General features: G+C 29.0%; 1 protein-coding gene across 1 annotated transcript in view; it reads right to left on the bottom strand.

The window, feature by feature from the left end:
* Grasp65 (Golgi reassembly-stacking protein 2) overlaps positions 1 to 16,591 on the bottom strand; it is a 34,318-nt gene extending 17,727 nt beyond the window's left edge. The window contains exons 1-5 of the mRNA XM_087167003.1: positions 16,151 to 16,591; positions 8,645 to 8,725; positions 6,221 to 6,424; positions 5,909 to 5,995; positions 1,189 to 1,319 (exon numbers count right to left, since the gene is read on the bottom strand). Of these exons, the coding sequence (XP_087023129.1) occupies positions 1,189 to 1,319; positions 5,909 to 5,995; positions 6,221 to 6,424; positions 8,645 to 8,725; positions 16,151 to 16,213 (566 nt within the window). The 5' untranslated portion in view covers positions 16,214 to 16,591. The remainder of the gene's footprint in view (positions 1 to 1,188; positions 1,320 to 5,908; positions 5,996 to 6,220; positions 6,425 to 8,644; positions 8,726 to 16,150) is intronic.
* Positions 16,592 to 17,697: the final 1,106 nt, after the last annotated feature.

The following is a 17,697-nucleotide window of genomic DNA, read 5'->3' as shown; positions in this document are numbered from 1 at the left end:
TGGCACAGGGTGAGTAGCCAAATCTTTTTAAAGCACTTTTTTCAAGCACTAAAAAAAAACCATATACATAAACAAAATGCAAAATAATTTTCAAAGACTTTATAAGATGACAAAGAACTCTTTTCTTGATTATATTAGCCATTTAAAATGTTCGAGAGATTTTTCGTTTCGATATCAGAGGGTGAAAAATGAAGCCTGAAATTGAGAATATCTTACAAAATGCAGCAGAGTTGCACACGAGAGTGCAATAATCTCACCGAACCCAGATCAGTATATGCACATGCGGACTTACAAGTATTTCCTCAAACATGTAAAATCATTGGTGTTTTTATACGCTATGGACCAATGGCACGCCGAAATCGCTTGCGGCTGAATGAATTGTTAATAACGTTGGATAGAACAATGGGAAAAGCATGCTTTTGCATAATACATGGCAAAAATCGACATGGTAAAGAAAAAAAAATCTCATTTTCGAAAGGAGAAAATTAAGCACTTTTTAAAAACACCCAATGAAAAAAGCACCTTTAAGGGCGATATAGCAGCAGTAACTGTTTTGTATAATATAGAGAGACAAAAATGTCTATGTTTGCCCACACGCAAGAATCTACCAGACTTCAAAATTTTCCTACATTTACAGGGGTGATCGTGAGAGCAAAAATCGTGAAACTTTCTTGAGTAAAATCATTCAAGACGCATTTCAAAAAATAAAAGTCTTCATAAATTTAAATCATTGATATTTTCAAAGCAATTATATGACTCTAACTCTATACAATATATAACAATTATAAACTCTAATGAAATTATATGCAGCATAATTTAAATGAATAATTATTTATCAGTTCACTTTTGTCTCTAATCACATTTATTATTCCACTAGAAAAAAAAAACATTTACAAATGTAAGAGATGCCAAGTATAAATTCTAGTTCTAATACTTTTAAATAAGATATACAAGACTTTCTACACAAAAATGAGATCGACGATTTCTCAAAACTTCTGGATTTCCGGAAAGCGGTCAGTGAAAGGTTTTCCAGAGCACAATCATCTCTGCATTTAGATGAATAACTCTTCTACTCAAAAACTATTGACTCAATCTACATTATTTTAATATCAGAATGAAACAATTCTTCAATTGCTTTATCATTTACTCAATGGTTTTGAGGAGCAGAAAAATGAAATAACAACAGACCTTCCTTCTCCTCCCCAATTCTTGTTGGGTGTGATGACAACTTCTCTGCACAGGTCAGACACAACATTATAAACATAGAGAGTCAGAGCTTTGCCCTCATGAGCTTCAATAAGACTAAAAAGATCTTCTGACTGAAAAGAGAAAGAATAATTACTCTAGGAAAGATTTCATGATAATTGTTGCATAATGTACTTTTCACACAAAACATTTTACAGTTATGATTGACATTAAACGTGCTTGAAATGTTATGAATTAAATTTACTCATAATTTTAAATATTAATAGGTTAATATCATAGTTAAGATTTTTTTAAAAATTAACTTAAAAAGAGAGCTCTAAAGAAAAATAAACTGAACACTTTAGAATGAAAAAAGTTTGAACTGATTTCTACAAATGAGGTTCGCTTCATTATGTATTAGTAATACTTATTTAAATATTCTAGCAAGCAATAATCTGTCAGAAATTCTATTTCAATGGGGATTTTTTCAGGAAACTTACTCAATTTCAGGGATTTTTCTAAAATATACAAAAACCAGGAGAATTTTAATTAAACCGGTAGACCAGGAGAAACTGACAAAATCCAGTAGAGTTGGCAGCTATGTGCTCTATATTCACCTTGGATCTTAGATAAATCCCAAATGGATGAAGTTAAAACCTATAATTTTTTTTAAATGTACACCAATTGTAAAATACTCCCATAAAATACTAAAAAATTCAAACTAATGCAGAAATCAAAATTATGAGAAATTAAGGAATTGTTAAGTTGCAATTCGGTCTACATCATTAACCCAAATATAATTGTGATAAACAGGAATAAATTGAAGAAACTATTAGAGATTCAAAAGTAAGTTCAATTAATGACAAAATAAAATAGAAAAAAAAATCATTTCCTGCTTATTGATCAAAGTGTTATATATTGATAAAAATATATTCCTTTTTTTACTTTTTTTTAAAGTTTAAAACTAGTCTTCGCAATCAATATTAAATGGTAATCCTGGAGATAGATATAAAAATAATAGCGCTCTTTGCTCTGAATGAAATAATAAAGCACACATTAGTAACATAGCTCTAATCAGTTTATGTGATAGTTTCTGTTGATTCTTTTAAACTAGAACTAACCAACGATCAGCATTGTTTTTTAAATTTATATTAAGCAATTTGCTATATTTTTGTATTTGCTAGATATTTGTATTACCCAAAAATAATATTAAGACATTTGATCAGTTCAAATGTGTGTAAACTTAATATAAGCAGTTTCTGGCCACTCAAATCAGGTTTCAAATTTCCAAGTTTTCTTAAAGATTTTGTTCCTAAAATTTTTTAGGTCAGCCAGTTTTTTTTTTCATACTGTGTAGGAAGGGTTTTTATAACACCCCCAAAAAGTGTTAATACTCTAAAGTATTTTACGTGAAAGGTAATTTTTTAATTAATAATCTTAAAAAAATAATAAGACATGTATATTATTTTCTTATATGGAAAAAATATTTAGTTTGCAAATGGTAGCAAACAAACTATTTGAGCTACCTCTATATATTTCGCTATATAGAGGTAGCTCAAATAACATACTTCTGCTATAATGTGCTATAACATACTTCTGGAGTAGATTAAAGATAAAGATTTCTTTTCAAAAAATTTCATATTTCATATACAATGAAATCAAAGTATATTTTAAATTTTAAAAAAATGTATTCTCTTTGAAATTTTTTAATTCTTTCTCCTACGTCAATACATGAATTGATCATCTACATTAAATGAACAACAATAATTTTAAAAGAAATTTATTTATCATACTTGCCAATATTGGAGAAATAAAAAAATGAAGATTTTACTAGCCGACCCAATTTTGGGATAACAACTACTGTAACAACTCCGTAGCCCTGTAATTTTGAACCCAATCCAGAAAACAAGGGAACTCCTGGATCAAGTATTGGGTGAAATTTGCCTTTGCGGATGCTTTCATCAAATGCTTTCCTTTTTTAAAAAAAAACTACTTCAACAAATACAGAGAAATTTGAGAATATACAGGTAAACGGGAGATAAATACAGGAGTCTTTGTTAAAAAACAGGAGACTTGGCAGGTATGAATTATTATTCAGAAGTGATATTATTAATTTATTTTTCATTTCAATGCATAACACTATATATTTTATATAAAATCTGTATACAAAGAGGTGTGTTACCCTTTTTGAATTATCCTAACTTTCAAGTGAGTTGATACGAATGCAGAGTTTAATTGCACAAAGAATGTTGAAGCAGATCAAAATGTGAACAACAATTTTTATAAACTAGTTTCAAAACTAAAATAAAAGAATCTGTTTTTATTCATATATCATATGGCCATGTGATGAATACGTAGGAAAGAATTTTTTTAAAAAAAAATTTTAATTTGACATTTATTAAATTTCCTTTGGAATCCTTGAGTTTATATTTTTCTTTCCTCCAATTTATTCCTGTTTATCACAATTATTGCGTAAAATAGACAAAATAGGTATAATGGTACATAGGTAATAAAAAAAAGTGAATAAAATCAGCTGAAACAATTTATATACAACATAAAATAGGAAGCAGAATTACGACCTTTTACCTAACAAATCCTTCATGCATAAAATAGTACTACTAAAAAAGAGGGATAAATAGTTAAAAATGTGATGAAGAATCATCTGCATTATTATGTAAACAGGAAAACATTTCTAAACATAAACAAATTTCGTGTGAAGAATAATATTTAGGACCTTTTGTAGCTGGTTTCATTTCTTAAGGATTAAATAAGATTCGAATCTTTAAAAATAATTCACACATTTTTAAATGCAAACTTGTGAATCATTTCTATAAAAATCAAAGATAATATCTATTTAAAGAATAATTATTGTTCTTATGTAGAAAATTATTGCAGTTAAAATTTCAAAATTGAATTATTTCAAATTTACAAATAAAAAAGAAATGCATAATATTTAATAACAGTATTTAACTTAAATTTCAAAACTTTATGATAAACAAAAATTATGTTGAATTATTTAGAAAATTATTGCAGTTAAAATCTGAAAATTGAATTATTTTAAATTTACAAGTAAAAAAGTTATGCATAATATTTAACAATATTTAACTTAATTTTTCAAACTTTATGATAAAAATAAAAAAAAAAACATTAATTAAAAATTAGATGCACACATCACATAATTTAAGTTATGTTTTAGAACAGTTTTCCCAGTCACTATTTCTGAGAAGAGAAAATTAAATATTAATTAAAATTACACTATTCAAACTTATCTAAGAAGGAGCTTCACAACATTAAAAAAAAAAAAAAAAAAAAAAAAAAAAAAAAAAAAACAACTAAAATATCAGTTTATTTCTTCATTTTTCAACTATATTTATTCCTTTAACAGTTTTTGCTCTTAGCTTCAGCATTTTTGCTCCTAGTTTTTTCAGTTCTTTTATTCTCTATACTTCTGATTTCACTTTTTCTATTTTTAGAACATATAAAGCAAGTGAATTGGGATAAATCATACCAATAGTGATTTCAAATTCTACTTTTTGTGAGACATCATAAACCTGTTGTAAAGCAACCAAACTTAATTCTGAATGGTTTTCAATAACGCATCTTTTTTCCAATAATGCATCGACAGACAGAGCAACTGGTTTATTTACGTTGTAATATGCTAACTTTGTAATTCTTCCTTTAAACATAAGAAAGCATTTTTTTTTTTTTGATCAGATGACCAAATAACATTTTTCTGAAGAACTCTATGCAATGAAATAGTTGATGAAGGAATTTAGAAACATAATTCACCATGTCAACAAATCTCTGTCATTCAACGACATAAGTTGGGAGTTTTTAACTTTGTAACAGCTGTAATTCTTGGATGCACCAATTTCAATAACTTCTGAACTAAAAATTTTAACTTTCAAACGCAGATTATTTCTTTGTTTAGGCTTTTTCTTTTGTTAGACTGGTTAATTCGTCTTCTGCGTTAGCCCAGATCAGCCACTGAATGACTCGACGTAACCAGTCAAAATCAATGGCATTACTCGCTGAAAAATCTCTGGGGCAGAGGCTAACCAAAAGGGAACTTTCAAAAATGAATAATGCCCCCAAGGTGTATTCACAGTTAAGTAATCAAAAGTACTCTCAGTTACTGTCAAATCCCCGATAAACCAGAGTGAAAAATCTGTCATTTTCAATACAGAAAGCAATGTCAGTTTTAAACCCTTAATTACTTCATTTAAATCTAATGGATCCATTGTCACCTTTTTTTTAACTATAACTAACGAAGGGGGTGAGACTTGTAGACAAGGAGGCAATTTTTTAATAATATTCAATGATTAATTTAGATACATTAAACTATTCTAAGTTAAAACTCTAAGTTCTCTTAAAACAAATTAAGTTAAACAGCAACAAAAATGTGTGAGTAGCAAAATGTAAACATTCGTTCTTCTGCCTAAGCTTTCATTTAATTTTATATGTATCTTAAAAATATTAAATTTAAGTCATGATAACTTATCAATGATTTTAGAACTTCTTTTCTCAATTCAAAAAGTATTCACATTTTAAAGAGATCTTATAGATCAGTGTTTCCAAACAATAAGAAAAATATTTTCTGAATTTTGTAGCTGTCAGAGGGAAATTATTTGTTCAGAAATTACTTGAACCTTAAGTGTACACTTCTAGACAAAAGGTAGTCTTTTCTTACTGGTTAACATACAAAGAGAATAAAAAGAATTACCTCATGAAGGACAGAATCTGCCCCAATTATGTAATCATCAAAAGGGTAAAGACCAGCCAAGTCTGCAGGGGAATGTGGTTGAATTTCCTGAAAGATATTCAAATAAATAGTTTTTATGAACAATTATGCATACTTTAAAACATTTCATTTAAAGAATGTTTTAATTGTGCAATTAATACTCAAAATCATTCTAGAAAAAGTTTGACTTCTGCCGTATTTTATTTTAACTGTCACATAAATAGTAGTCAAAGAAATGAGGGCTGGATTCATTTAGGTTGAAATAATTTAAGAAGAATGGGGATGAACACCTACCAATACGTGCCAAACGTTTTCATTAACACCTTCAAAGGAACAAAATCTGATGCTGACACCAAGAAGTCCCTGCCCTCCCCAGGTATTTGAAGGAGTGATCTCTACGTCACGCACCGTCTGACTCTTAGTGCTGTACACCGTCATTTGAAGGGGCCTCTCAATGTTCACTTTCAGTATCTCTTTTAAGGTATCATTGTCTTGATTCTAGAGTCATTGAAAGCAAAGAATATCAGTCCACAAATATTTGATTTGATTATAATAGAACATTGACTACACTAAGAAAACCATAATACAACACATTTAAAACTTGGAAGAGATATGCATCATATTTATTTACTGACAAACAAATAAAAAGATTAATTCATGTTTATTTATTTTTTTAATGTTTGAAATTACCAAATTGTGTTTTGATGTAGAATAACTCAACTAACCTATTTATTAAATGAAAAAAAAAACAAAAAAAAAAAAACAAAGCTTTAAAAAATATAGACTTTTTCTTAAAATTAATATATTATAAAACAATGAATTATAAAACAATGAAAACTTTAAAATGTCTCATATTATAATTCTTTGCAAATCAAACTAGTGATTTCTTTAAAAAAGTAATTTAAAAAAAAACTAATTAGTAATTTAAAAAAAAACTTTTGATTTAAATTACTTCTTCTTCTTTTTTTTTTTTTTACAATTGTTATTTAAATCTATGAAATCTCTTATAAGATATAAAATATCAAAATTATCAGTCCAGCACAATTGCTTTATCCTTTTTACACAAATTGAAATATTAGTGAACACATCAGCAGTGGTCTCTAAAGTGGCTTAAGTAAATTAGTAATTAAAAAATATAATTTAAGTAAGAGTAAACTAATGAGAAATATTAAAAAAATTTCATTCATAAATGGTGGTGCTGATAAATAATATCACTTGAAACAGAAAAATTATACTTTTTTTTTGCCATTCCAATTTAGAAAGACAATTAATAAGAAATAGTAACAATTATAATAATAGAACAATTTGTAATTATTAAAAGATTAAAGAAGTAGCACATTGTCTCATTTTTTTTTTATAATGATAGAATTAAAATTTAGTAGCTTCACACCATAAGTGATCTATCTCTAAGCAGGGTTTGAGATTTTTTTAAAATTTTTTATATTTTTAAAAAATCAAATTTTTTTTATTTATTTAAATTGGAATTTTTTGATTTAGATCAGATTTTTTTTATTTTTATGCAAATACACTGTAAGAACTTTGATTTATGATTAACAAAACTTTATATAAAATTTTAATCAAATTAATATTAAAACAATATTATAACAACATTTTAGAAGCTCTATCTACCTGAAACAATTTTTCATTATAATACATAGCTTTGAATGCATAGGAATTATTTTGAAACAAATGCATGATTGAAATTTAAAAACTAGGTGAAATAGAGAATTTCAAGAATACTTTAACTATTAAAATAAAGTTTCAATTAGCAAACCATAATTTTAATTAAAAATTGTGATTTCTTTTTCTCTCTCTTCATTTTTAAAATGAAAAAATAAATGTAACAGATTGTGTTTTTAAATGTAGTCATTCATCAGAAAATAAATAAATATTTAACCCATATATTTTTGTATTAAAATATTCACTTTTAATCCTATATCAAAATAGATAAGTTAAGCTAAAAAAAATTTTAAAAAATCTATGTACTCATTGGAATTTTTTTTCACAAAATTTCTTTATAGAAAAGCTGATAATGTCAAATATACTGTAAACATATTATGAGAAAAAAATAAGAGTGAATAACCCCACTGTTTCAAATAGACTTTGAAAAGGAAGAATAACACTACATCAAGAAAAAAATATCAATTCAGCAGCATTTCTTTTTCTATTTTTGGCAATTAGGGTAATTTATTTTTAATATAACCTCAAGCTTTAGAAATATACATTTCCCACCAATAAAATATAATGCAAATTTTAATTCCAGCTTTTTCAATCAAAAGGTAGAATTTTAATTAACATTTTTTTTTGTGGAAAAAATTCATGTTTATTAATTACTTTCTACAGCTATGCAAGTCTATATTAAGAGAGCATTAAATGTTTACTTTAGGTACTTTAAAATGTACTTTCAATCTCAAGAATTAAAAGATTTTTAAAAATGCTATTTTAAACGTGTTGGAATTTAACACACACCAAAAAAGAAATTTTGTTAACTAAAATTAATTAATGCAGCAATTTATTTAAATTAAATTTTAATACTAAGAAAAGAAAATAATAAAAGTATCAAAAATTTAAAACACTGTTTCTGAACTTTTTAAATATTATATATATATATAAATCAGTTGATTTAAACACCAACAAACCCTGTCTCTATGCTGCAATTGGTTAAAGAAAAAATTTACATTTCATTTCAAGTATAAGAAGACAAAAGAAATGATTTACTAAGCGAGTAGTTCCAACTGCCACTATGAAGTCAAAGAATGCCTCTAAGCCAGCCTTGGATCCTGGTGAATTGTCTTGTACCTACAAGTATAATATGAATTAGTTTTCATTGAAAAGGAACAAAGGATATTTTCGGTTTAAACATAGAATTAACTCATTTAATTTTAAATAATCCCACACACATGGTGAAGAATTAAATTCAAGCAATAATGATGAGTAAATTCATCTACCATTAATTTTACAATTCAGAAATGAATTAACAATTCAGTTCTGAAAAGGTTATTAAAAACTTGTTAAAATAATTTATTTTATATTACTGGAGCTGTTGAATAACTAAAAAAAGACGTTCATGACAAGTACAAATTTTAAGAGGAAGCCATGCCGTAGAAGGAAATTTTCGTCACAAATTCTCTTTCCCCTTCATTATTAATTTAAAATTTAAAAGAAAGAAAAAGTTCAGGAAAACTTAGAGTAAGTCATAAAGTTTCAATTACTGAAAAAAATACCTCAAAATTTTAAAATGCAAACAAATTATGAGAAGAGAACTTCTCTGTTGCGTAATCTCAAGTTATCATCCCATAATTTATTTTCATTTGCATATTTTAAGTTTTTCTTTTCAGTATTTAGATTTTCTTGGCTTACTCTATGTTTGTCTGAACTCACTTTTTCTACACTTTAAGATTCAAGTTAGTAATGAAGGAGAAAGAGAATTTGCGAAGAAAATTTTCTTCTAAGTAGAACCTTTAGTTTCCAAGTAGAACTTTTTCTTCTACTTGGCTTCATGCCTATATCCATTAACTGAAAATATCATAAAGCATGAGAAAAAATTTGTGACCAAAAATGATGTAAACAATTATTATTATTATTAGTTGATACTCAAATGCTTTAGCATTAAAATTTAATGAGTTCGAAAGCCTTAAAATTGAAACTTTGTCCGGACGAATAAGAATGAATATATTATATTTAACATTGCCACTGAGAGTGAAATGTAACATTTCCGATAACTTATGCTTTCAGCAGGTAGCACATTTTTTCACTTCTACACTTAATTAGTAAATTTATTTCAATTTATAACAGTCACTGAACAGCCGACCCTATTTTTTGAGTTCACGACTACTAATGTTCAACTTAATGGGCTTGAAATTTTTAACCCAATCCATAAGACTAAGGAATTCCTGGATCAGGTATTAGGAGAAATTTGCAATCGTGGAGGACTTTTTTTACAGGACTAAACCGCATTTGTGTTACGTGGAGAGGAAGACCACAACAGTCTCTCACGGTTAACCTAACAGCAAAGGGACTCTAACCCATGATCCGTCCACCACTGATGATATTTCAGGCCAGCACAGTAGTCAGTGCACGTCAGATGCGGATTCGTATTGACTAGCTATGGCTGGGATTTGAAAACGGTTCACCTCATTGGAGGGCGAATGCTTTTTCCACTTAGCCATCCCAGCTCAATGAATTTAGCAAGCTTTAAGGATATTCAAATTTTTCATATAGTAGCTTCGTCTTCAATTTTTGAAATATTTTGTAAAAATGCAGTTTCATGACAGCACACATTTTAATCTATGTTTGAATTTTAATCCTTTCACTGATTTGCATTTACAGTACTGAGGCTACAGTATAATCGGCACCACATAGCAAAACACTCACTGAGATTGTTAAAAACTATCCCTTTATTAGATAATTTCTTTTCACAGATATATATATTAACTTGAAAAATAGAAATTCAAGTGTTGCAATAATTTATTAACAATAATATAGACAGGGATGAAAATATTGTAAATAACAGCCAAAAAAACTATCACGAAGACGATGCAGATAATTATGGAATTGTGACAAATTGAGCAACTGAAAAAGTGATAACTTGAACAAATCCTTAATTTTATACTTATGTGCATTACCCAATGTTATGGAATCAACACGAACTTTCCGAGTGACGAATAATAAAATGATAAGTAACTGCTGAGAAAACTATCACCAAACAACATGACATTAAAATTGATTGAATTGTAATGAACAAAACCTGTCAGAAAGTGATAAGGGAATATTTACGTATTGTGATCTGCATGCAAACTACAATCACCAAGGTGCCAAATAAATTTTAAACATGCAAATATTTAAAAAAAAAACAACATGTAGATGTTTGCCCAGGGGCAGCTACGAGTTGGTCTCTTTTGATGTTTTTTTTTTAAGGTTCTCGCAGGCAGCTGCTTGGAACTTACAAAAACTTGACATTGGTCCATTCATTATTGCAGGGGTGATTGTGAGCCCAAATCAAAATTCCAGAAAATTTCTTAAGTTAAAAAAAAAAGAAGTTTAAATCAAAAAATTGGAAAAAAATTTAAACAAGGTTTTTTTCCTTTTTCTCAATCTTTCTTTTACTTAAAATATATTTAAAATTCTACACATACCTATACCATTTACACATACCTATGATGACCTGGAGAAGTAATTGAAATTTACAAATATGTCTTTCTTTCTTGAGTTTATGATTATAATAACTATTTACTGATAAAAAATGAATGTTAATCTTGAATATAAGCTTATCTGGCTCTCCTTTACAAACAAATAATATAAACTGTGTTTTTAAGTTCCACTTTAGAAAATTTGATTTCCGGAAACTTATGTGATCAATGATTTTTTTTAAACGTCTGAACCTTCGATCTCCGGATCACAGTTAGAGAAAAATCCAGAAATCCGGTTTTTTTTCGGAGCACAATCACCCCTGTTATTGAAACAAATCAGGATACTGGAATCTCCCCAGTGATAACTCGAAATCAAAATTAGCACATCAGGGGGAATTTCTGTATTGTGATCTGTGGCAGAATAATTGTCAAATCTTGGCAAATTCCATGCAACAGCCAGCGAGAAACTATGAAAAGGAAAATAAATATCACCAGGGGTCTGTTTAGAAGAAATTTGGGTCCGTCAACGGACCCTTCACAAAATATCTTCTCATAAAAACGGACCTTTCACAAAATATTTTAACTTAATAACAGACCCTTCACAAAATAATTTATCTTTTAATCGGACCCTTCACAAATTTGTTTATCTTCATTATTGTTTTGTTAATCGAATAAATCCTTCCCAGGAAGGAGGGGAAAGAAAGGCAGATGTAAACGAACTAAGTTTTGTTTTCAACACACGCTTCTTCCTTTATTTGTCCGAAATGAATATCCTGCGTTCAGCAGTATAAGCTAAATACCAAATACTTTATGTTGCATCGCTAATAATTGCAGTTTATTTTTGATAATTTAATTTTATTAATTATAATTTTACAGTGTTGAGCATGATCTTGTATATCTATAACTTAACAATTTAAAAACTCCTTGAAAAAGTTTTTGCAATCGCAGGACCCTATTTGCGCAAATTCACAAAAACACGACCCTGGTTGAAAGAATGTGACATAACATTTACTTTATATTCACAAATTACTAGTAATTTTTTCACAATTTTACAATTAACCAAGGTTGCCACTCAAAACTGGAAAAAAAATTCCCTGTGTTTTCCCTGAACTATTATACACAATATATTAAAAGGAAACAACAATTACTGTGCTCTTTTGTGAGCTATATAGGGCTAACTATATTTATTAGTTTTAATTGGTGGGATTTCACTTACTGTAACATATTTAAATAATGTTATAGTAAGTGAAATAGTTTAGTATAGCTGAAATATCATGGCTAAATATCCCATAGATTACGCTTTGAGTGGGTACCATTTTTTAAAAGACAAAAATAAGAAACAAAATTCCCTGTATTTTCCCAGTTTGCAAGGAAAAAATCAAAATTCCCTGCATTTTCCCTGTTATTTTAGGTGATTTTTAAATTCCATGTATTTTCCCTGTTCTCCATGTACAGTGGCAACCCTGTTAACGGACCTCTTACAAAATGTCTGGACAGACCCCTGATCACAGAAAGGGACCAACCCGAAATGTATAACTTGCAGCCATTCCTGGGTAAACATCTACATGCCTTTTTAAAAACATTTGCAAGTTTAAAATCTATTCGGCACCTTAGTCAGGGATGAGAGCAGTCAGAAAGTAAAAAAGAGGAAATCCCAAAAATAAATAAATATATATATATCTATATATATATATAAGCAAAAATGTGATAAAAAAAATTGCGATTTTTAAACTTGTAAACCATGTGAATATAAATCCCGATATGAGACTTTTAAATCACGTAAATATGAAACTCTACACCGAATTTAAAAAATGCGAAAATACAAATCATGATTTTTTAATTTTTTGATCACGATGCATAATTTTTAAATCGCGCGATATTACAACCACAAAAACGAATCACGATATTGGATTTTAAGCTCGCGTGAATACGAATTGCTACATAGGGCTTTAAAAGCTCTTAAATACAAATCGCGATATTGATTTTTTAAATCTCGTAAGTAAGAATCGCAATGTATAATATTTAAATCGCCTGAATAAGAATCGCTACGTTCAACTTTTAAATCGGGTAAATACGAAAATCGAGATTTGATAATAAAATCGCGATTTTAAAAATGCATAAATACAAAACACGATATTGGGTTTTAAATGTCGTAAATAAGAATCATAATATACGATATTTAAATATCGTAAATAAGAATCGCAATGTGCAACTTTTAAATCAGGTAAATACGAAAATCGATGACTGATATTAAAATCGCGTGAATAAAAATAGAGATATTTGCAGAGTCTGGACTTGTGATTTCTAAAAGGCTTGTTTGTATTGTTTTTGCTTAGACATAATAAATAAAAATTTACAAGATTAATTGAATGAGCAAATAAATATTTTTACCGCAAATCACCTCTATTTCTTTCCTCTTTTTTGTTTGTTTTCACGCCAGAATACAAGAAGCAGCGACGTCTGAATTACGAAAATACGAGCTATCCAGCCGACGGATAAAAAAGTACGGAAAAATTTTCTGAGCGTGAAATCGGAGAAAATAGCTAAAATAAGTAAAAATGCGGAAGGGTTAGCAGCTAGGGCGTAGATTGAATTTTCTGTTTATCTTTGAAAATCGTAAATAAATATAATTATTTTACTTCAATGACTGAATTTAAAAAAAAAAAAAAAGCGGGATATTAATTAAAAAAAACGAAACTTTTAGAGAATCGGAGTCTTTGATAAAAAGGCTGAAATTCGAGAGACAAAAAAAATCTCATCCCTGTATAAAGGTCAACCAGTTTTATCCCAAGGAAATGATTTTTAGAGAAACTTCAGAGGGAGGAAAAGGGACTTCAATAATTTCCCTCCGCGGAAAATTAAATTCCTCATAAAACATTTTAACTTGAGCAAAAAAAAATTTCAGCAGAAATTAGCGGAAAAATGGAAAAATATATAAGCAAAAATGTGATAAAAAAAATTGCGATTTTTAAACTTGTAAACCATGTGAATATAAATCCCGATATGAGACTTTTAAATCACGTAAATATGAAACTCTACACCGAATTTAAAAAATGCGAAAATACAAATCATGATTTTTTAATTTTTTGATCACGATGCATAATTTTTAAATCGCGCGATATTACAACCACAAAAACGAATCACGATATTGGATTTTAAGCTCGCGTGAATACGAATTGCTACATAGGGCTTTAAAAGCTCTTAAATACAAATCGCGATATTGATTTTTTAAATCTCGTAAGTAAGAATCGCAATGTATAATATTTAAATCGCCTGAATAAGAATCGCTACGTTCAACTTTTAAATCGGGTAAATACGAAAATCGAGATTTGATAATAAAATCGCGATTTTAAAAATGCATAAATACAAAACACGATATTGGGTTTTAAATGTCGTAAATAAGAATCATAATATACGATATTTAAATATCGTAAATAAGAATCGCAATGTGCAACTTTTAAATCAGGTAAATACGAAAATCGATGACTGATATTAAAATCGCGTGAATAAAAATAGAGATATTTGCAGAGTCTGGACTTGTGATTTCTAAAAGGCTTGTTTGTATTGTTTTTGCTTAGACATAATAAATAAAAATTTACAAGATTAATTGAATGAGCAAATAAATATTTTTACCGCAAATCACCTCTATTTCTTTCCTCTTTTTTGTTTGTTTTCACGCCAGAATACAAGAAGCAGCGACGTCTGAATTACGAAAATACGAGCTATCCAGCCGACGGATAAAAAAGTACGGAAAAATTTTCTGAGCGTGAAATCGGAGAAAATAGCTAAAATAAGTAAAAATGCGGAAGGGTTAGCAGCTAGGGCGTAGATTGAATTTTCTGTTTATCTTTGAAAATCGTAAATAAATATAATTATTTTACTTCAATGACTGAATTTAAAAAAAAAAAAAAAGCGGGATATTAATTAAAAAAAACGAAACTTTTAGAGAATCGGAGTCTTTGATAAAAAGGCTGAAATTCGAGAGACAAAAAAAATCTCATCCCTGTATAAAGGTCAACCAGTTTTATCCCAAGGAAATGATTTTTAGAGAAACTTCAGAGGGAGGAAAAGGGACTTCAATAATTTCCCTCCGCGGAAAATTAAATTCCTCATAAAACATTTTAACTTGAGCAAAAAAAAATTTCAGCAGAAATTAGCAGAAAAATGGAAAAATCTGAAAAAAAAAAAGCGGAAATCCGCGAAAGAATCTCATCCCTGCTTAGTGTTCGTAGTTGGCGTGACAGTTCGGGTTACGGAAATATCCTTGCATGTCGTAATAACACCATATTACTATCATACACAGCTGCCAACATCGATAGAAAAAAAAACCCGGTATATTTCATGAAATAACAAAAGCATCATGATAAATGTTGCAAAATATACTAAATATTTTACACAAAGGGAAATTTAATGATTTTTATAGTCATCAAAATAGAAAAACTGCAATATTTTCCAGTCATGACATTAAATGATCTTGAAATGCTATATATTATGCTTGTTCATAATTTTGAATAGTAATAGGCATTTAAATCATCAAAGATAGTAAACTGAATTTTATAAATGAGGCTCGCTTCATTTATTTAACAGTTACATTTATTTGAATAATCAAACAAGCAATAATCTGCACAAAAATTTTATTTCAATAGGGATTTTTTTAAGAAAACTTACTCATTTTATGGAATTTTTTTAAAATTGTACAAAAACCAGGAGAATTTTTATTAAACCAGTAGACATCCAGAAAGTGGCAAAATTCGGTACTCTACTGGAAAATCCAGTCGAGTTGGCAGCTATGTGTCATATGTTCACTGTCTTAATTACGCACTTACAGATGAGTTCATTCTCTGAAATACAAAAATCCATCTGTGTCCATTTTCTTAAACACTGCAACCAGAAAAAAAAGCTCATCGACGTAGTGTCGACTTCATTTTAACGACAAACCGGGTATCGCAGAAGTGAAAATAGCATAGGAAATTAATACGCTTGACTGAAACAAAGGTGTTGCATATAAAGTCAATTCAATTATTATCTTATTAAACTAAAATAACAATTCTTTGCATTTACATAAAACATAAATCATTTGACGATAGATACTTACACGCAAAACATGATAACCTTCAGTTCCGCCACCAGGAACAAGAGTACTTTCTCCACTGCCCATAATGGGCTGTATAAATGATCAGATTTTGAAATATTACTCAAAGTAAAAACTTTATTCAATTGATTTTAGAAAATTAAAGGAACATAGATTACGTGGCAACTTGCTGCTAATTGTCAACAAACAAAAACTACGGTCAATAGCAAACGTTGCCAAGTCTGCTAATCAAAAATAAAAAGATTCTGGTTACTTATCTTTTCTGCTACTGGCAATCGAAATGGGCTACAGATGGCGTAAAATAGTTGTTGTAGTTCTAGTTCATTTACGTCGCACTAGAACTATGACAACATTTTACATGGTTTCATGGTTGCATGAGTAGAGTCATAGTTGCTGTTTATTTACATTGCATTAGAGCTGCACAATGGCCGGTTGGAGACGATCTGGGAAGTATCCCTGAGAATAATCCGAATACATGGCTTCGTAATCTTGATCCTCAGCAGAGGGGATGGCTCCTCTACTTTGGTAGTCCAATGATCTGTAAGTGAAACTGTGCCCTTTACGGTAGAACTGTTTATCGAGGACCAATACCGCACACCCTCAGTCCCTTCATAGCTTGATCAAAGTGGTCATCCCTCTACATGGGCGGATCGTGAATTTGTGGGGCCCTGGGCTGAAACTACTTAGGGGCCCTAATAGCCATTTTGTCGAAAAATTGTTTTCTATAGTGATGTAGATAAGTATATAGAAAAAAATAGGGCACTAAAATAATTTTATTTACTTTTTTTTTCATTTATTTTTATTTGTGTATACAAACAGCCACTGTACAACATTATTGCAAAAGAAATTGACAGGTTATGTGTAGTTATGTTATATAAATTATAAAGCAACTTTTCTGCAGTTTTGTGCTGCAAATTTCTTTACTTTCTCATCACATTGTAAGTCCTTCGTTAAATCACAATTCAGGGAAAGAACTGATAAATGATTTAGTCGATGGTTCGACATTATTGTCCTATATTTGTTTTCTATATATGACATCCTGGAGAAAGAGCGCTCCGTTTCACTGCTAGTGATTGGCAAAGTTATAAAAATCTTTAAGATATAGCAATTTGTGAAAACATCAACAAGTTTCTTTTCATAAATTAGCATACAAATTTCACTGCAAGTGGTGTAAGACTCTGGCTTAGACTGAAGTAAATAAGATTTTAACTGAATGCACTCATTCACTAAATGCTCATCTACGTCATCTGGATAATAATCAACAATATTACGTACACTTTCCAGATCCATGTTTTCCATATTTTTGTCTTGTAAATCCATTAAAAATTTGAATTTCTTGCTATACATCTCATAGACTTGACTCCTTTTATTTAAATCCATAATCAGCTTATCCAACGCAACGTTTAGCGTGTCTCTTTTAAATTTTTCTGCTCCGTATACTAAGAATTTATCTGTAGACTTATCTGAAAATTTTGGAGTAATGCGTCTCTTGTTTATGTCATTGTAGTCTATTCCCACACTAGTACTTAATTTTTTAGCTTTCTCTTCGT

The sequence above is a fragment of the Parasteatoda tepidariorum genome, chromosome 7 (genome assembly GCF_982258835.1).
Source record: "Parasteatoda tepidariorum strain Cologne lab strain chromosome 7, Ptep-v5.0, whole genome shotgun sequence".
NCBI lineage: Eukaryota > Metazoa > Arthropoda > Arachnida > Araneae > Theridiidae > Parasteatoda > Parasteatoda tepidariorum.
The sequence above is the reverse complement of the archived record's forward strand: the minus strand, read 5'-3'. Positions and strand labels throughout refer to the sequence as shown.